Genomic DNA, 20,520 nt, shown 5'->3' with positions numbered 1-20,520 from the left:
CTTCAACTCGAGCTCTGATATACCCCCAGGGACTTGATATAGGATGATTACGAAGGGCAAGGTACCTAAGATGAAGGTGGAGATTGGGGAGGTGGAGGGATGCTGGAACAGCTGAGACTGGAGAGAGGTAAGCAGCTGCTTATATACTCTGGCTGTTGATTGAAAGATTAGATGGGCTCGCTCCTCCCTAACTTGCGTTGAGGAACTTCATTTACACAGTACATTTACATTTATGCATTTGCAGATGTTTTTATCCAAAAGGTAGATGGGAACTGAACCCATGACTTTGGTATTGCTGATGCCACACTCTGCTGTTTGAGCTACAGGAATGCCAGAAGTTCAAATATATGGACACACACAAACACAGAAATAAACAAAATGCCAGGTGAATTACAAGGAGTAAGTGCCAAAATTCTGAGATTCTAGATCAGCGTGGGAAGTTGGTGGGTTGTAATCTCAGCATTTGCAGATTTCTCCTCATCATGTACATCCATTTAGAGGCCACTCAGTCCGAGTGCAGTATGAGTTTAGGGAACCAATCAGTCTGATTCTGCCCCATAATTTGATGTTATTCTGCTTCATGTGTTTGTATTTTTTTACACTTCTTTCCTGAACATTTAATTTGTTTCTTTCTTTTGTTTTCCTAAATGTAACTTGACTTGTCAGCACAATATAAACAAAACAACTAAAAATGTTTCCCTTTGGAGAAAAAAAAATAGAAATAATAATAATATAATAACAATAAAAAAAGTGTACAAATTGTATATGTGAAAAAATTCCCTGTGTACAATAAAACTAATTAAATGTATTAAGTGTGTAGCATTCATTCTTTGCAATAATAACCGATCAAACAGGCACAAGAAACTGTTCGAGACAGCAGACGTGTGGTAGGCGATGTGTTTGTATGAATCTGCATTACAATACAAGCCAAATTCCATTTTTTCCAGCATCACTCTGATTACTTGCCCACGTGCGTCAGATCTTTTCTGCTTATACCTTTATTCATCTCTCCATTCTGCCCTCCCTAATGCTCCTCTCCACCCACAGAGGGCATCTGCTGTCCTCGAATCTTTGCCTAAAATCACCAAGATAATCCCTCTATCCATCTGTCATTCAGACAGAGAGAGAGAGCATCTTTGCACCAGAGTTTTTTTGTTGTGTTGTTGTCAGTGACAGCTAGTGGTCAAAATGAATAAATTAAAATAAGCTAAAATAATAGCGTTTTATTTGACCAGATTTAGCTTCAAGTAGATTTGGTAAAAGGCTTTACATTGCCAAAGCACTTTTAACATTAAATTATAGACATACATATTTACACATGCTAAAAAAATAAAATAAGAATGTATAATAATTAGAAGGAAAAGGCAAAAGCATACTCTACACAATTTTTTTTTTTTATTGGGATCATTTTTATTATTTCTTAGATTATTTATTAGACTTTTGCAATTGACTACAGTTTCCCCTTTCATGGTTAATTCCTCAATCATTGTAAGCCCTCTGCAGACTGCATTAAGTAAGAACTAAATAATAATACAATTATTATTTGCAAAATGCATTATTTGTAAATGCAATTAGGTTTAAGAAACTAGCACTAAATGTATTTTCTGAGGTATATTTTATGTTCTTTTAAGGGCTAGGTGAAACGTACAGCGATTACTGTATGAACGGAGACATTTGATGGCGTGCATCTCTGGTCTTTTAATATGTAAAACGAATCCCATTGGTCCATATTCACGGGGCGGGACATGAGAAAGAAATTGGAAAGAGGCATTGCACTACCATTGGTCAATTCTTACTTCCGTCTATTCCTCGCCCAATAGAATTCAAAAATCCGACGGGCCGGCTAAATCTCATTGGTCATCTCCTCCAGTGATCCCACCCCCTCCTCGCCCTCAATGAATATGGGAGAGTCTAGCCGAGAGGAGCTGCTAATGCCTCTAAGGGCGGATTTATTTGGGTTATCGTGAAATTTGTACAGAGTAGAGAAACATATTTAAAACAATAAGTTTTTTTTGTGTTTTTTTACTGGTGGACTTTCATCAGCCCGAATAATTCCAGCCTGTCTTCGACTCTCGGGAGAGTTTAGTTGTCTGGTCGATCGTAATGTCGCTCAGGGGCTAATCCTTGGACTTCATTCAATACTAATTCAACTCGAGGCGCTTCGTTTGGGCGAGCCGAACTGATTTAACAACCACACGCGAGGTAAAATACACAAATAAGCCGATAAATAACTTCTTACCTGTTGATATAAAGCTATAAGGAGCTGCTGTTTCAGTGTGCTTCTTGCCGGCTAAGTAAATGTGATAGGAACTGAGTAAACAATATCTTAAACCTTAGTCTTAAATGTCTTCAGATATTATTTGTTGACGTAATGCAGCGACTTAAAATCTCAGTCAACCACCTTATGTAATATGTATGTTCTTTTCCGGTTATTAAAGGGACAGTTCGCCCAGAAAACGAAAATTGTGTCATCATTTACCCACCCTCATGTTGATCCAAGCCCATATGACTTTTCTTTCTTCCGTTGAACACAAAAGGAGATGTTACGCAGAATGACAGCCTCGGTCACCATTCACTTTCAGTGCATTTGTTATGCATACAGTGAAAGAGAACTTATCTTTTTTTTAAGTTCAGTCTTTTAACGCTGGCAAAATTGTATCAGGCAGAGTAAGAAGCTTGTATCTGTAAAGGTTATGTTTTTCCCAAGTAGCTTCTGATTAAATCCATTAAGACTACTGTTTTCTGTTTCTAACCCTCTCCACATTCACCCTCTCTCATCCAGAATGACAGAATACAAGCTGGTAGTTGTTGGGGCTGGTGGCGTTGGGAAAAGTGCACTGACCATCCAGCTTATTCAGAATCACTTTGTAGACGAGTATGACCCCACTATTGAGGTACGAGTTCACCTTCTTTAAAGGGATAGTCCACCCCAAAATGAAATTTGTATCATCATTTACTTCCTCCTTATTTCGTTTCAAACATCTATGAATTTCTTTCTTCTGTGGAACACAAAACAAGATATTTCCAAGAATGCTGGCAGTCAATCTGTTTTGTGTACCATTGACTTTCATTTCAAAAATATTATGGAAGTCAATGGGACCCAAAACTGTTTGACTATCAACATTCTTCAAAATATCTTCTTTCATGCTCCCCAGAAGAAATAAATGCATGCAGGTTTGAAATTACATGAGGGGGGAGTAAATAATGACAATTTTCGTTTTTGGGTGGATTAAGATTAGGGCTGCACGATAAATCGCATGCGATATTTAACGCGCATCTTATCAGAAAGCCGGTTCTGTAATCAGCGGTAAATCTCCATCACCTGCGGGCTTTCACATTGAGCAGCATTAACTACACAGAGCCGTTGTTCACTGATGAGCAGCGCAAAAAATCACGCGAATATGAACATGGTTTTGCGCAGCTCGTCAGTGAACAACGGCTCTGTGTAGTTAATGCTGCTCAATGTGAAAGCCCGCGGGTGATGGAGATTTACCGCTGATTACAGAACCGGCTTTACTGATAAGATGCGCGTTAAATATCGCATGCGATTGATCGTGCAGCCCTAATTAAGATAGTCTTTTTCTGTTGTTGTTATTGTTTTTCCAAAAATGAATAATGTATTCAGAGTATAACATGTGAATTCTTTGTTGATCATATTAGTGTATAAAAACTCAGATTTGTGTTCTTTTTACGTCTATTCCATGCAGGATTCTTACAGAAAGCAGGTTGTGATTGACGGAGAGACGTGTTTGCTGGACATCCTGGACACCGCAGGTCAGGAGGAGTACAGTGCCATGAGAGACCAGTATATGAGGACAGGAGAGGGCTTTCTGTGTGTGTTTGCCATCAACAACGCAAAGTCCTTTGAGGACGTACATCTTTACAGGTATACAGCCAAACACATTAGAATAGACTGATATACGTGAAGGATATTCAGCATCAGTTACCATCAAAAATATTCTTCCAGACTTAAAACGATAATCCACCCAAAAATGAAGATTGACATTATTTACTCACCCTTGTGTCGGTCCAAAACCACATGACTTTTCTTCTGAGGATTTTGAAGAATGTTGGTAACCAGTTTCCGGTCCCTTTGACTTCCATTATATGGACAAAAAATACAATAGAAGTCAATGGGAATGGAAACATTTTTGGGTGGGCTATCTTTTTAATACTCTTATGTTATATTTTTGTTTTGTGGATCTCAAGATGGGTGTGTTGGGTCTGTGTCGACTAACTGCAAATAAAGCATTTCACTTCCTGAAAACTTAAAATGTAATCAAATGGAAAAGTTTCTAGACTGATTTTGAGCTAAAAATGAGACATCAATTCAGTGATTTGAAGTTGATGAGTAAGGAAACCAGTGTGTGATTAGAGAAAGTCCTAGCAGAAATTCACTAATCAGTCTGTGTGAAAAAATCAACCATGTTGTGTTTTGTTTCTGTGCAGGGAGCAAATAAACCGTGTCAAAGACAGTGACAATGTCCCGATGGTGCTGGTGGGGAACAAAAGTGACCTGGCCTCTCGTACTGTAGAGACGCGTCAAGCCCAAGAGCTCGCCAGAAGTTACGGGGTCCCGTTTGTCGAAACATCTGCCAAGACGCGACAGGTGGGTGGCACTGATTTACACAAAACAGATTTTTGCATTCCACTGCTCTGCTTTTCTATTGTTTTTCTGTGTGAACTTCTGCTAGACAGGGGTATTTGCGCTTAGTTTCAAGTGAATGCTCAAAATACATTATTTGGGTAACACTTTACAATAATTAACTAACACTTTAATACATTAACTAACATTAACTAGTGGAACCTTATTGTAAAATGTTACAATTATTTGTTATTAAAGCATATACGTTCACAAAAGCACTTAAACAAAAAAGCAAGCAGGTGCATGATTTGGCATGGCAACCAATACAAATAATTAATAACCGTTTCCTTACCTAAATCCTGCGTTTGGACCAGGCTCGGTTGCAGAATCACATCACTTTGTGCTTCTGAAATTAGGCTATTATCTTTTTCTATATAGTGTAGTAGTTAGCTTTGTCTGTGTCTTACGTGGCCGCTTGTCAAGCATGAAAAACACGTTTTATTGAAATTCTGAATATATTATCGTATACAGCATGGAAAGAGCACTCCCTTTAAATTTATTAAAAACTGTCACTCATTCATCACAATCTCACAAAGTTCCATTTTAATCAATGAATGTGACCACACAATGAAACTTTTTTTTAATTAAGTTACGAGCATGATAGCACTCAGCACCGGACAAAAAGAGGTGAGTGCCTGGATTCCAACCTAAACACATCTGATTGGCCATTGCGTTGTAGAAATCAACAAACATGTCTGTGATTGGCTACTTTGCTCCCCTCTGCGAAGATGCATTGTAAAATCATTTAACGCTTTCCAAAACAGAAGGGCAAGATACACTGGATTGTTTGCCAAATCTATTTTGTTATGCTATTATTAAGAAGAAAACAGATCCTAGACCAGGAGTTATGGGCAGCTTTTCCATCTAAAAGCAATCAGACTATTTTACACTATGAGTTAGACTATTAAACACGCGAAACTAAAGTCCGGCCGCTCCCCTCGGTCCGGAGGGGGGGCACAGGGATGTCCGTGGGGGGGCGAAGCCTCTGGCGCCGGGCCTGCTTATACTGTCTACATGAATGTAAAATGTAAAAATGAACCAAAAAAGGTTAAAACAAAGAGCTAAAATAAAAAAGGATGATGTGCTTCTAAGAAAGACTTTTCCTCGTGGAGCCTCGTGGAAATGGCATGGTGGGCCAAATCGATTTCATCATTGACGTGGGCCCTGGTTTGGGTATCTCTATTTTATTTTTATTTTTTTTTAAGTTGAACTACTTACCTGAGTGCTGTGATTTTAGAACACTGTGTCATGTGTCAGACTCTGCAAAAGATGTGAGATGCATGTGCAACAATCAAACATTTTTTCATCAAGCAAATTTGGAAAAAACAAACAAACAACAGAATGGCAGCACAGTGTGCTGTGTGAATGTTTCCTAACAATGTATGAATGTGGCTGCATTAGATGATGAAATATCAAACCAAGTGGTTGAGAAACATCAAGCTGAATATTACAGAGCAGTTTGATAAGTTTTGAGATTATAAAACAGTGTACCAGACTTCAGTCACACATGCCCTCTCCAAAACCCAGCCCACCAGAAACATGCCAGCAAACTTGAAGACACAATGATGGTGATGACCGCACAAGTGTGCCTTTGTTTATTTTTTTTGGGTGGGGGGGCAAATCAGAGTAAAAGTATCATGTTTGTAATTTCATAATCCAAATTTAAACAAACTTTTGTGATTTCTTAGATTTCTCTTCAGCATGTTGCTAAAAAGCACCATTTGTTCTAAATCTGTCTTGTCTTTTTCTGTCTGCAGGGAGTTGAAGAGGCATTTTACTCTCTCGTGCGGGAGATCCGAAGATACAAGGAGACGAACCGCAGCAATAAGAAGAGCAAAAAGCACACACAGAGACGTTGCACTCTTTTATAGCGATACACGCATACAGCCTCGCACTGCACCCCCCTGTGATAGCAATGCACTCAAGGTTACAGACACACACACACACACACACACACACACTACTGTAGCATTACACACACATACACACCCCATTTCCTTTTCTTACCACTCTCTCTTTCGCCACCAGCCTTTGAGGAATAGGAACCTGACTGGCTATTGTATGTGTTTGTATGTATGTGAGCATGAGACCTCAATGAGAATCGAGCAACTGTGGAATTGATTTGGAAAAGACATTTTTTGATGTGACTATCAAACTTGGATAAAATTTTCTCGAGTGGACTCATTAACCTTATGCTGCTGCTTCCCCTTCTGTGCTAAAAGGACCTGATGTGTGTCATAGTTTTACAGTCGTACTTTAGAATCACAGCAGCAAGGAACTTTGACCTTTATAACAAATTAATGAGGTGGTGAAGGGATATACTTTAAGTCGGTAATGGGTAACTCTTTTTAAGTAAGCCTGATCATGTCTAATGTCCTCAAAACTTCGTGAGCCAATCAGCACATCCGCTTGGTTCTGTTAACGGTGGTCGGGAATGAGGAAGCTCAGAAGTCCCCTAAAGTTTTTGTGGCCTGTGGGAAAGCACAGTAGAACAAGTGGTCACCGCATTCAAAACCACTAATATAATGTTTTGTACTCCTTAAGAAGTGTTTCCACCTCATGCATTGTGGGATTTATCTAGAAAATGTTTTCAGTACTTGCTAAAAATGTCATTTCACCATCAAAGGGGGTTTCTTTTATTTTCACCATTTTTCTTTGCATTCGTCACCATCCCAGAATTCATTTCTCCCTAGGTTTTTATTGTTCTCATGGCTTGGACTAAAACTGAACTGTCCTACACATAATGTAGGTCTTCTATAATTATAAAATTCAGAAAAATCAAGCTCGCTTTTTTATTTTTCCCAGCAGTATTTTAAGGTATAATCCTGTATTTTTGTAAAAGTTAATATTGAACCATTTCAGTACACATACCAGCATTGTATTGGACATTAACATTTCATGTAGTATTAATACTACATAATAATGTAATAGTTATTATTACAATTATTACATAATAATGTAATAATTGTGTAAAATGCCAGTTGTTCCCACCTGTGATGAGGCTTGGTTGGGTAGGGCAATACATTTTTTTCCTGTTTCTCTGTTTTATTTTTTAGATTGACTGGAGAGACAGTAATAGTTTTGGTTCAGGCTAAACATGTGACCAAAACTTGTGATGCATTCCCTTTGCCACATTGATAACTGTAGTTATACGTTTTGTGAATAAAGAGACTTTTGGCCAGATGACTGTAATTTCCTCAATATTCAAACCTCCAATTGTATTTGAAACGGTAACTTTTCAGTCATTATATCTGCTTTATAAAGTGTTACATGACCTTTTTCATGATATTCTAATTTTTTTAGATGTACCTGTATATCATGTGTTATTATAGTATTACCAGGGTAGTTGCATCAGTTTTTCTGAACATAATCAGAAAAGTTGATCCAGTGAGTATAATAATTTTTTGCCTGTGTGTAGTTTTGAAATGTCATTCTCAGAATCCCGTTAAAATCAGATGTGTGCTATAAATGGCCACACACAGTAGTAAGTGCTTTGGGTAATACAAGTTTTTGGCCAAATGTAGCTTTGTTAAAATAATGAGGAACTTAGCAAGAAATATATGTATTTTTAATTCCTATAATTTCACCATATGACCTAGGTTGCATGAGAAAGATTCTTTTTATAGTATGATTCATGTGGGATTTCAAATACCTGTATGTAACCCTTAATATAGCTTGGACTTGACTGAATGCAATATATGTGGGATATATAAAATATTGCCTAGGGTGACGTTTGAATTTTTTCTCATTTCCCTTTTGTTTTCTGAACCCTGTTGAACGTAAAAAAATAAAGGTACAAAAGTAGCTTTATGGTAAAGGATCAATTTTAAGACAAAAGCTATGGGTTGAATCTCAGATAACAGACTCATGAACTGTAGATTTACTTAAAGCCCAACCTGGTCACCATTACTGCGATTACTGGACAAGCAACTCAGAAATAAAAATCAGAAATTTCACTCATAAAAATCCATTTCTACCTGATGATAGCATTATAAAAATAATATTGACAATAGAATTGTTCATGGCTTTAAATAACTTAAATGTATTTTTAATGACTATGGGAACAGCCATTATGCCTTTATTTCACACTTAAAGCCTGTAATGAAAAAGGATTTTGATTTAAAATACAAACAAACAAAAACAATATGATCAAAAAAATATGTAGGTATAATGTTAAATCAGCCAAGAGAAGAAAAGAGAAGACAACCATTTTACAAAAATGCACTTTATTTTTTTAGTTATTCAGCCACTAGAAAATGAAGATTCTTTACAAAATGGAGTGAGACCGACTCTCCTTCTTTGAGGTAAGATGATGAATGAATGTTGAGAAAAATAACGGCAAAAGAAAAGATCCTTGTCTATCACCAACCGAAACGGGAGATGAGCTTCTCCTGATCATCTAAATCCTTCTGCACCTTCTTCCTCATGTAAAAGATGGGGCAGTCTCGACTGAAAAAGAACGAAAACAAAAATATGTTTTATTCACTGGTATATTCACTATAAGTAATTATACCTATGTAGTGAATATTTGATATATTGTCCAGGCCTAGTGTGCACATGTGTGTAAATACCTGGTACACAGCACGTCTTCATGCAGTGAACCTTGACAGCGCTGACACTGAGTCCACAGACGAGAGAATTTCTCCTCTAGAGATGACAGATGAGCGATCTAAAAGACAGAAAAACAATCTTCAGCCCCACTTATGAAGACAAGTTTGCCAAGATTTGTACATATAAAAACACACCTCTTTCTGATAAAGCTCCGACTCTCTCTTTTTGCAGAAGTCGCATACAGCCACTGTAGAGAGGTAAACCATCAGAAATACATCAGTTTTGTGATTTGTTGTGGTACTACTGAGACCAACCCCCACACACACACACACACACACCTAATACATACCATTGGTTTTGAGCACAGCTCGGCAGCCAATGCAAGTGCTTCGTTTCTGAGCGAAAGCCATGAGACCACCAACTCTAGATGTCAAGACCGTCTTACAGCGTGTGTGATCGCCCTCTGAAACAACACACAAAAGCAGATGCATTAGCGGATTAATTTCTGAAAGAAATCCGATTTTTATCAGAGTTTGCAGTTTGAAATGAATTTGATGAGATAAACAGGGTTTATATAACAAAACAATAAAAATGTCTTTCTATTCTGAAGTTCTTGCTGGCTGCACTCAAAAACATATGAACAAACAGTGTCGTTTCACAAATAAATACTCTTATGAGCTGGCTGTTTCAGTGAATCATTCATAAAGACTCAGAAGAGCCTAAAGAGTTTAAAGGGGTCATATGATGCGATTTCAAGTTTTCCTAGGACCTACAATAATGTACAGTATTTGAAAAATAATGTGTTTTTTGAACATTAAAGCATGTCAACATATTCTGTTACACCAAATACACAAAATAGTGATCTTTAAAAAAGCATCACATGACCCCTTTAAATCAGACTGAAAAATCCTTCACTAAACAAACTCGCTGAATTGGCCAGAGTGGTAACTGAATTAGTGTCCGACTCGCTTAAAGTGAGTTCTGAGTACTGTTGTTCTGTGAATGTTTGCAGGCAAAATCCAGTCCTTTCAATAGGAATCCATGTGATTGAGAGTTTCGTATGAAGGCCAAACATTTTCCCAGACAGATTTAGCAGCGGGCTCAAGTGGGTCACAGAAACCTGCTTGCTTTGAAAGTGACTTCTGTGTGAGCTGAGTTTCATTCATGGACCTTTTTTTATCTTTCACACAAAATTTCACCTTTCATGAAACTGCAAGTCATTACTTTCAGTGATGTCGAACTTGAAATGAAGCCAGAACTGTTTGGTGTACTTAAGGTTTGTGGAACTTAAATCAGTATTATTAGGCTACTGCCAAACGTAAACAGAGAAAGTCTATCGTTTCACAAGACATCTGAAACATTATAAGGTAAAAAAATAAAAATTCAAAAATAAAACATTTATGAAATTCCTATATAAAATTCCTATATGACAGAATCATTCAAAATAAGATCTATAACATGCAATTACAATACAGATCATTTTCATTTCATGCCATCTTTAAACATGCTATGTTTGCAAGCTTAATAGACGATACTCACTCAGCAACACACTCTCAGCTTTGCTCTCGCCCAGTATGGGTTCAAAGATGCGCAGTAAAGGTTTGGACAGCTGCTGCTCCAGATAGTACTGTGTGTCTATAGGGATGTTGTTCTCCAGCACATAGATGGGGTCCTGAGAGATAGAACTCAACATAAACAACTACAGTACAGGAAAATCTGCCACATACATACAAACAGATAGACAACACTGACCTCTGATTTCATATATGCTGCCACTCCCTTTGCTGCTTTGATGATGACGTACGGGACTCTGTCTCCGAGGTTTGGAGCGCTACCTGCATCACGCTTCCGCATCCTGTGAAACCCACGTTTGCGGAAAGTGTTTAAATGCTAAGTCCATACCTGCAAACTCTGGATTTTTCCTCTAAAAATTTCTTGGAATAAGCAGATGAAATCATTTCGAAATATTTTCATATTAGAATAGAACTACATGTTGTCTAGGAGGCAACATTCGTTTGAAAAAACACCAATGTCTACGATAACATCCTAAACTGTAAAATGACCAAAAAAAAAAAACTTAAAACAACTTCACAGTTTAAATAATACAAATTTCAACAAAAACAAACCAGTGTTATTTTAGAATTATTGATATATTATTATAGTTTTTGTTAATATTTAGATTTTTTATATATTTTTTCTGTTTTCACTTTAATTTGACACTTTTTAGTAATTTGCTTTTGCTTTAGTTCAACTAAAAAGTGAGATGTCGCCTTGGCAGCTAGCTGAAATAAAACTAAATGTATTTTTTAAAAATATTTAATTTAATTTCAGTTAATGCTCGTTTTATTTTAAGTAACAAAATTGTTTTCTCAACTGGTTTTAGTTTTAGTTAACAAACCCTGTTCTGAACAAAAACAACAGAACATTTACTCTGACAGTAGGTGGCGCTAATGGAAAAAACAAAATTACAGAGGTTACCATGAATATCCCTGTGCACAAAGCAGCTGTACTTATAAACATCCCTTTTTCAGGCATCATACAGAGGACTGCCATCTAAACTTTTCTATACACAGTCCTCTTCAGATACTCACAAATAAAAATAACTCCGATTTGCCTGAATCACACGAACGGCATATTTCAGTGTCAGAATGGAGAATTTTGTAGGTACAAACTCACAGTTAAGATAATAAAACCAAACACACCTCTCAGCTAGCTCGACGTGGGCCTGTTTGCCGGCATACTCCTGTGCGGTGCGTGTGAGCTCTTTAGTTATGACCAGCTGACTGATGTCAATGCGGTTGCACAGAAGGTCAGAGATCACCTCTTTAGCATGAGCTACTGCCCCATCAGGGTCTCTGAAACACAAAACACATCGTCATGCCATGTGAATTAATGTACGTGTTGGTATATGCAAGGTGTGTTGCAACCAGAACATAATCAAAAATTTATTTTATTAAGGCTTGTAGGGTCATGTCTTCACTCTTACACTTGCTAGTTTGTGCGTCACTGTTGCGTATCTGAGCACATGGGAGTTTTCTGAGTGTGGCAATGTTTGTACCTGTCAATGAGGATGTTTTGGAGGCATGTGTTGATAAGGTTGGCCACTAGAGGGCAGTTGTCTCGTCTGACCGTCTCAATTCCTTTGCAATCCATCTTATCATGATGTTCAGCATTAGAAGAGAAATACAACCCGGCGTACCGCTTCTTATTGATCAACAGATATGGGTAATACACCTGAAAAAGTGTGAAAGAGATTATTAAGCTTATTACGAATAATATTTGATGGCTTCTGTTGTGAAATCTTGGGAGTGTTTTCTGTACCTTCTCAAACTCTAATTTGATTGGTGGAACAAAGTAGGAGGAGACCCAATCAGCTGCCTCCTTTCCCAGATTCATTGCTTCCTGCACTGTGGCCACACCTAGTTTCACCATCACAGAGTCTGTGTCTCCGTAGATGACCTGAAACACATTTGACTTGCATTATTGCATGTTTTTAGTGCATTGAAACAAAGGTAAAAACAGGTTTATGTGATTAAATACCTTTGCATCTGCCTGGTAACCATTAGAGATCGTGTATTTTGATTCCACATGCTGTTTGGTCTGTTCAATCATCTGCCTACCAAAGCCTGTGACGCTCTACAGATGAAAGAGAAAAATACACATCTCTTAAAGCATCTCTGTTTAAAACCATCTGATGGTATTTATTCATGTGTGAGTGCTGAAACTGACCTGTGAGATCTCCAGACAGGGCAGTTTGCCCACCTGAGCCCCAGTGAACCCGTACACGGAGTTTGCACTGATCTTCAAAGCCAACTGCCTTCCATCCAGCACCTGCTTTTTAAAGGGGTCTGTCTCTTTCTTCAGCTCTGCCTTTGCTCTACAGCACATCAAAGAGACAAGAGTCAAGATTTGAATAACAGAAAAATGCAGAACACAAACAAATTTGGGGCAAAATAATACATTTTTAATTACACTGAACTATTTATCATCAGTTGTGAATAGTTTATTTAACAAACTTTATTTCTATTAATGGTTGACATCACCTTTTCCTGGCACTCAGCAGGTTTTCTAGGATCTCAGGGAGAAGACCCTTCCTCATAGAGCTCTTCACAAACAGATCACCTGTGGGGGTCTTGATGAAATCTTCTGGAGAAAGACTAAAAATGTGCACACACACACACACACACAAATACAAAGCTTTATTAATTAACAAAATGAAGTACATCACAATAAAAAAACAAATCAAGGCAATTTGAAGAAACTATTATTTTAACGCTTTACAGTACATAACACACACTCCTCTCACCCGAGTTTCTCCACCTGGCTTTTCTGCAGTAGTGTAGTGTAACATAAATTATGAGCCATCATGATGGAGGGATACAGTGAGGAGAAATCCAGAGTCGCTATAGGAACACTGTAATACCTGTAAACACACACACACACACACACACACACACACACACACAGTTTCCACTCTGGAGAATAATCTACAAAGCAAATCATCTGCAAAATCTAAATGTTGCTTCAACTTTCCCACCTAATTATTGCATTTTCACAACATATCACAGTATAAAAAATATTAGTAAAGGTCTTTTTTTTTTTTTTTTACTATCAGAATGAATCTGTTGTCACACACTATACAGCTTTTGGAATAAATCAATTAATCTCTCTTAAGCACTTTTATTTATTGACACCACAGTTATAACGTTTGGGGTTGGAAAGATTTGTATTGAATATTTTAATGGATTTTTTAAAATAAATTTCTTACGCACACCAAGGCTAACACAGCAATACTGTAAAATATTATTACAATTTAAAAGAACTGTTTTCTATTTTAATAATTTAGATTTTGAAATGTAAATTATGCCTGTGATGGTAAAGCTGAATTTTCATACTCCAGTTTTTAGTGTCACATGATCCTTCAGAAATGATGATGATCTTGTGCTCAAAGTTTTATTTTTATTATCCATGTTGAAAACAGTTGTACTGATTAATATGTTTGTGGAAATGGTGATACAATTTCTTTAGGACGTTTTGATGAATAGAAAGCTCAACATACAAATGTTTCATAACTTTATTAATCTCTTTTTATGTCTGTCACTTTTTATCCATTTACCGTCACCAAACTTTTAAACGGTAGTGTATTTATGTGCTTTTAGATGACCAATTTTTATTTTAGTACATATGAGAATGAACATATGATCACAAGGGAAGCAGGTACAAACCCTTTCTCTGGTTCTATGACAGTGGCTCCAGTGTAGTCCTCCCCACCCTCCGTCCTCACCACTGGCATCACCAGATCCTGCTTCATAGCCTATAATTAAGCCATTGAAAATACATTTTAAGCACAATGTTTGCTAGGTTTGTTATATTAACATATGTTACAAAGAGACATGCACAGACCTGTCTCAGGAGCTGTGAAACCACTTTAATCTGCTGTCCACGAGACAGCAGGTAGGTCAGGGGCACCCCAGTAACTCTGGCCATTTCCATGTAATTAATGATGCACATTAACTTCTGCAGCAAGCGCAGGGGCAGATACGCATCCTTCAGACAGTACACAGCCAAACGCCTGCGGGTCTGCTCATTCCCATTCTAATAAAAAAAAAAATAGAGAGAGGAAAGACAGTTTTTTGAGGGTTTAGTGGACACCAAATGTTTTAGATGGAGCTGAAGGATCTGATTGGCTATAAGAATGGGACAGAGATCTGATTGGCTGCACCTGTAGGTCTGTGATGATAGAATGCTGCACATCCTCCTTCTGCTCCTGCAGAAAATGAAAACTGACGGCGTTTAGTGTGTAAGAGCGTAGTTTATAATCCCTCAGCAACACCTGCAACAGAAAAAAATTGAGTGAGTCACAGCATGTGCAGTCATGAATCAATATGATGGCACAATTTGAGAGTTTAAGTGTGCGTACCTGTAGTAGGTCAAACTGCACACGTCCCTCCATATTGACTGTTTTGTTCTCTCTGCGGCCCATCTGCTTGCTCTGGAAGCTTGAGTCTTTCAGGACCGATTTACTGCCCCACACACGGCCCAGATATGGGAACAAATTCACCTATGGAGAGAGATGATTGACTCAAATATATCATCACCCCTGCCTGAATTAAAATATAAAGCCTTTCTGACATGTGCCACCACTAATCCCACTGGGTTTGTGTTCACTTCCCATCACAAAAGACAAAAAATAGTAAATGATCTTGGTGTGAAAACATATAAAAACAAGTTGCCTTTAAGGTTGCAGCTCTGTTGAGGAGGTATGGAAGGTCAAAGTTCTGGATATTGTAGCCAGTGATGATATCAGGATCCACTGTCCTCACAAACTCAGCCCAACTCTGAGATAATCACACATACACATTTTTATTATTATTGCACCATGCAAATTTACATTTGAAAGAAAAAAATGCACATGTAAGCATTTCAGCGCAAGTATAGTTCTGAGAATCTGTGAGTATGAACCTGCAGTAGCAGTTTCTCTTGAGTAAAGCAGAGAATCTGGGAGCCCACTATACTGGCACAGCTCTGTAAGGTGAAGACCGTCCGGATAAACGGCTCCTTCTCTCCCTGACGCTGCACCATAGAGGCGATCTGAATCACAGGATCAATCTCCGGCTCTGGAAACACGCCTGTAACACACACAAACAGTTCAGTTATTTACACAGCAGGATATAATACAAAAGCACAAGCACACAAGTGGCACATTGTGGCTACTACTTACTACTTAGAATAAAAAAATAAATAAATAAGCTGTTCAAATTCAAAAAAGTGACAAAAACCCAATTTGGTAGAAATGTAGTTGGGATGAAACTATAAATCAGTGGTATAAAATTTTCAATGGTATAAAATGTGTGTTATTAGGTTCGGAAAAAAGGTTTCGTGTAGATTATTTGATTCGGAAACAAAAAGTACTTGTAACATTTCTTAAATAATTTAACAGTAAAAACGCATTGAAATGTTTTTCTAATTAAACACTAAAAATATATTTGATATTTAAAAAAATATATTATTATCTAAAACCATTAAAATTTGAACTTGTGGATTGCTAAATGTAACCCTGGACCACAAAACCAAAGTGTAAATTTTTTAAAATTGAGATGTATACATCATCTGAAAGCTGAATAAATAAGCTTTCCATTGATGTATGGTTTGTTAGGATAGGACAATATTTGGCTGAGATACAACTATTTGAAAATCTGGAATCTGAGGGTGCAAAAAAATCGAGAGAAAATCACCTTTAAAGTTGTCCAAATGAAGTTCTTAGCAATGCATATTACTAATGCTACGTGTACTGCGTTAGGCTAACTGAGACTTGTCATTTGCACTCCAGGGTCACAAATAGTGATATAGTGATACTAAAATTTCCACCAGAAATATTGAGGTCAAACACAATCAGTGTGTCAGATTCACAACTTTGTACACAACTTTCCTCCAGATGGTTTTATGGGCACTGAAACCAGAATAAGCTAAACTAAAACAGCCTAAACAAGTTAAAAATACACACACACCTTTTCTGCCAGCACACTCAATATCAAAGCTCAGTACTCTGAGTGGAGCAATCCTCTGCCATTCTCCTTCAGCTGGATGACTGACCAAGTCATTCCATGCCACATCCACCTCGTACTGACACAGGGACACCTGAGAGAGAGATACAGTAGATTAAAGACACACCAGATAAGTGTGGCAGTTTAATACATCACAGTTTTTTGTTTTGTTTTGTTGTTTTTACCTTTCCGGGATATTTTGAGCCTGTCTGTAATTCACTTCTCTCCTCCCTCAGCCTGTACTTCCCTTTAGGAAGCTCAATCCAGCAGCAACCGACCACATCACTGTCCACCATGAACCTGCCATCACACGTACATACAGCAAATCTCACATGCTTTGTCGGGTCAAGCAAACAATGTCCACCACACACCACCAGTTTCAGAAACTTTCAAGTACACACAAAACACACACCTGATCTCAAAGTCAATGTTGGCTTCATAAGCCTGGTAGCTTTGGGTGGCGAAGTTTGCAAATTTAAAGCCCTGCTCAAGAAGACGCTTCGCAGGGGCAATCAGACGCGGCATTGCCATAGTGATTAACAGAAAGTCATGAGGTTTGTTTCCATGGTAATGATACATACCTTAGCACAAATAGGGAAAAGTCAGTCAGCTATAATACATGATAAAAACAGTTCCACTTACAATATTGTTAGCTGGGGTCAGTAAGATTGTTAGTTTGAAAGAAATGAATTTAAAAAATGAATTAAGAGGATGCATTAAATCGATCAAAAGTGACAGTAAATACATTTCTAATGTTTCAATAAAATGCTGTTCTTTTGAACTTTCTATTTATCAAAGAATCCTGAAAAAAATTAACACGTTTTCTACAAAAATATTTAGCGGAATAACTTTTTTCAACACTGATCATAATAAGAAATGTTTCTTGAGCAGCAAATTGTCATATTAGAAAGATTTCTTAAGGATCATGTGACACTGAAGACCGAAGTAATGAATTAAAATAGAAAACAGTTATTTTAACTAATAATATCACAAAATTACCATTTCTACTGTATTTAAAAAAAAACTTAACGACCTCAAACTTTTGAATGGTAGTGTATACACACACAAACTTTCACTAAGATGACTTACTTTCCTTCTTGGTGATGTCCACTGCCAGCACAGTGACCGCTATGTTGTCTTTATTGGACCGCATATCCTTCAATACAGCAGAGTTCAGCTCTCTCTGAAACTCAGCCAAGTGTGCATTTGTAAAACCTGAGAAAGACACAGACATACCGTGAAATCATGAAAGATGTGTTTAATTTGTCTCAATGACACTGAGCAGATTCCTGTAATTGTCAGCTCACCGTTGGGAGCAGGAACATAGAAATACGGGGCAAATCCATGAACATGGCAGCACACGCTATTTCCACTGTCTGTCACACCAAACATGCGCACTATGGGCACTTTACCCTGTACCTGCCCGGGCATTCCCGCTACCGCGGATCCTAAACACCAGACAACAAACAACACACTGAGGAAAAGATCTTATGGATTTTTATGTGTGCATTTGTGAGAGAGGATGTGTCTCTCACCCAAGTAGTAATCCAGGTCCATTTGCTGAAATATTAGTGTGTCTGAGTTTGGTTGAAGAGGAGGTGCATGAGGTCGTTTCCAACGTAGATTAAGATCAGCAGAGAATAAGTCACCTGAGCAAAAGAGGATAGATCATGTATGGATGATTTTAGATCTTTTTTCCTATAAGATTGTTATGGGATTGGCTTAATTTTTCTTTTTTGTATTGTATTGCAACTGTATTCATGGGTTGGTTTTTGTGAGTATAATGAACGCAGCTTAATTAATTACAAAGTCACAGACAAAACACATACTTACCCACTGGAATGACATCATGACCTGCCTGGCCCTCCTCTGACTCCGCCTCCATTTCCATGTCATCAAATAGAGCGAGTTCCTCTTCAAACTGGGAGGGACTATCCTCCCATTCGGTGCTCATTTTCCCCTTCTTGGCCTGTGAAGCCCCGCCCATTGCAGGGCCTCCATTGCGCCTTTTAAAGTCCATTCTAAAGCAGCCCTGCAAAAACAATGTCAGCTTTTTATGAGCAAATCAAACACTTAAAAACAGTCACTTCTATCTTGCCAACTGAATATGTGTTGAACTCAGGTATGGGTAACAACAAAGCATACAATTTATAAAGGAATATAACAAAGTGAAGACATAGTGCACGTCACACGATTAAACGTCTCAAAAATAAAGAATAACATCAAAACAACCTTAAGGAATAATATTAAAAATGATATGACGGCCCTTCATCTTCATTTGCATAAAATGGGCGGGGCTAATGAAACAGGCGTACAAATTAGTAAAGGAGTCTTTCAAATTAAGCTGCTTAACTGTCTGTTCATACTTTTCTGGAGTCTGACAGAAATGTTACGAATAAAACTACAGTGATCTGCAAAACGTACTCTGTCACTAGTCCCACTTAGAACTATTTAGAAGCTATTGTTATTGATGATCTGGGTGTCTTTAGGTTGGGTCAACATCATTGTTGTTAAGTATTGTGCATAATCAGCAATATTTCGTTTAACACGCAACATACACAACGTTCAGATTGTTTAAGTTTTGCACACAAGTATTATTTCAACTATAATTAATCTTGATTGGTAATCCAGCAAACAAAATAAACATTTATTCAGCAACAGTAAGATCACATAAGCAAGATTTAGGCTCATAATGTTTACTTTCACATTGCGTATTATGAAATACTACACTAGGAGAACTGGACAAACGAGAAGCTTAGCAGAACATGTTAGCAACACGCAAAACAACAAAGAGGCGCCGCAAACTCGCGCGAGGTGCATCAGGCAATCTAATATATTGAGGTGAACTCTAGCCACTGAACAAATTCATAATCTTTCACCTTTTATTCCAGCTCGATCGCTATTACTCCACATATGTGCTTGACAAATCTCCCGCCACTTCACAGTGTTGCGTGTCAGTTTCCACCGGACCAGAGCAACATCCGTTTTCCCGGTAAAATTGCGTAGGGTCCACGAAGGACTGCAATTGGTCGAAATGTAGGAAGTGAATCGATTGTATATTGACGACGATTACTGCCATGTTGAGAGGGTCGTGTTTGAGAAGAGCGAATAAAAACAATGTTTTAATAAATAAATAGATAATCGAATGTGTGTCAGAATTAGAAAAATAATAATAATAATAATAATAAAGCCACAAATGAGCGCTTACAGTTTAAATGCAGCCAAAGAGCTCTTTGTACTTTCCCCATATCTAGATATTTATTGAAATACTTGATGCTGCTGTTATACGTGAACATGAACCTGAACTGTTTACTTAACCCTCTGGGCCTCTTCGGTCATTTTTGACCGAAATAATGTATATTTCGAACTTTAAAAAGTCGTGGCTTCATCGGAATGAGATGACACTTGGTGACTGTTGTCACATTAGCCATGTGAACACACAAAAATAGGAAGTGATGACAAAAATGACCGACAAACGAAATGAATGGGAAATACGAAAAAATACGAAAACTCAGAGAATCTTTTGGTGGTACAAACTACAAATCAGCCACTGTGCAGAACAAAAGTGCACAGCAATCAAGGGGTGTCTCTCTAAAATATCAAGAGTGCAAAATAGACACACACACACACACACACACACACACAGAAAGAGAGAGAAATTAACTGGTAAGACTGCAACAGAGCACATTTTTTAGAATATGTGGAATAAAATGATTAAATGAAAAAAAAAATACAAAAGATTCTCTCTCACACACACACACACACACACACACACACACA

The 20,520-nt window shown here is 37.7% G+C and overlaps 2 protein-coding genes across 2 annotated transcripts; one reads left to right on the top strand and one right to left on the bottom strand.

Annotated features, from left to right (window-relative positions):
• The first annotated feature begins 1,893 nt into the window (after positions 1-1,893).
• LOC107653435 (GTPase HRas) lies at positions 1,894-7,828 on the top strand. Its single transcript, XM_016440154.1, has 5 exons — positions 1,894-2,202; positions 2,783-2,894; positions 3,708-3,886; positions 4,450-4,609; positions 6,403-7,828. The coding sequence occupies exons 2-5, from the start codon at positions 2,784-2,786 to the stop codon at positions 6,514-6,516; spliced, it is 564 nt and encodes a 187-aa protein (XP_016295640.1). The 5' UTR covers positions 1,894-2,202; position 2,783; the 3' UTR covers positions 6,517-7,828.
• Positions 7,829-8,854: 1,026 nt separating this feature from the next.
• pold1 (polymerase (DNA directed), delta 1, catalytic subunit) lies at positions 8,855-19,752 on the bottom strand. The gene is made up of 27 exons (XM_016440131.1): positions 19,620-19,752; positions 18,574-18,772; positions 18,276-18,389; positions 18,048-18,188; positions 17,830-17,955; positions 17,153-17,321; positions 16,926-17,040; positions 16,705-16,834; positions 15,659-15,825; positions 15,430-15,534; positions 15,117-15,257; positions 14,919-15,029; positions 14,600-14,791; positions 14,422-14,510; positions 13,503-13,619; positions 13,240-13,353; positions 12,926-13,073; positions 12,737-12,832; positions 12,518-12,655; positions 12,255-12,430; positions 11,899-12,051; positions 10,949-11,051; positions 10,736-10,868; positions 9,546-9,659; positions 9,391-9,443; positions 9,217-9,314; positions 8,855-9,094 (listed from the first exon to the last, which is right to left on the bottom strand). The coding sequence occupies exons 2-27, from the start codon at positions 18,758-18,760 to the stop codon at positions 9,007-9,009; spliced, it is 3,318 nt and encodes a 1,105-aa protein (XP_016295617.1). The 5' UTR covers positions 18,761-18,772; positions 19,620-19,752; the 3' UTR covers positions 8,855-9,006.
• Between the last annotated feature and the right edge of the window lie 768 nt (positions 19,753-20,520).

The sequence above is a fragment of the Sinocyclocheilus anshuiensis genome, unplaced genomic scaffold (assembly GCF_001515605.1).
Source record: "Sinocyclocheilus anshuiensis isolate Anshui unplaced genomic scaffold, SAMN03320099.WGS_v1.1 scaffold2013, whole genome shotgun sequence".
Classification (NCBI taxonomy): domain Eukaryota; kingdom Metazoa; phylum Chordata; class Actinopteri; order Cypriniformes; family Cyprinidae; genus Sinocyclocheilus; species Sinocyclocheilus anshuiensis.
The sequence above is the reverse complement of the archived record's forward strand: the minus strand, read 5'-3'. Positions and strand labels throughout refer to the sequence as shown.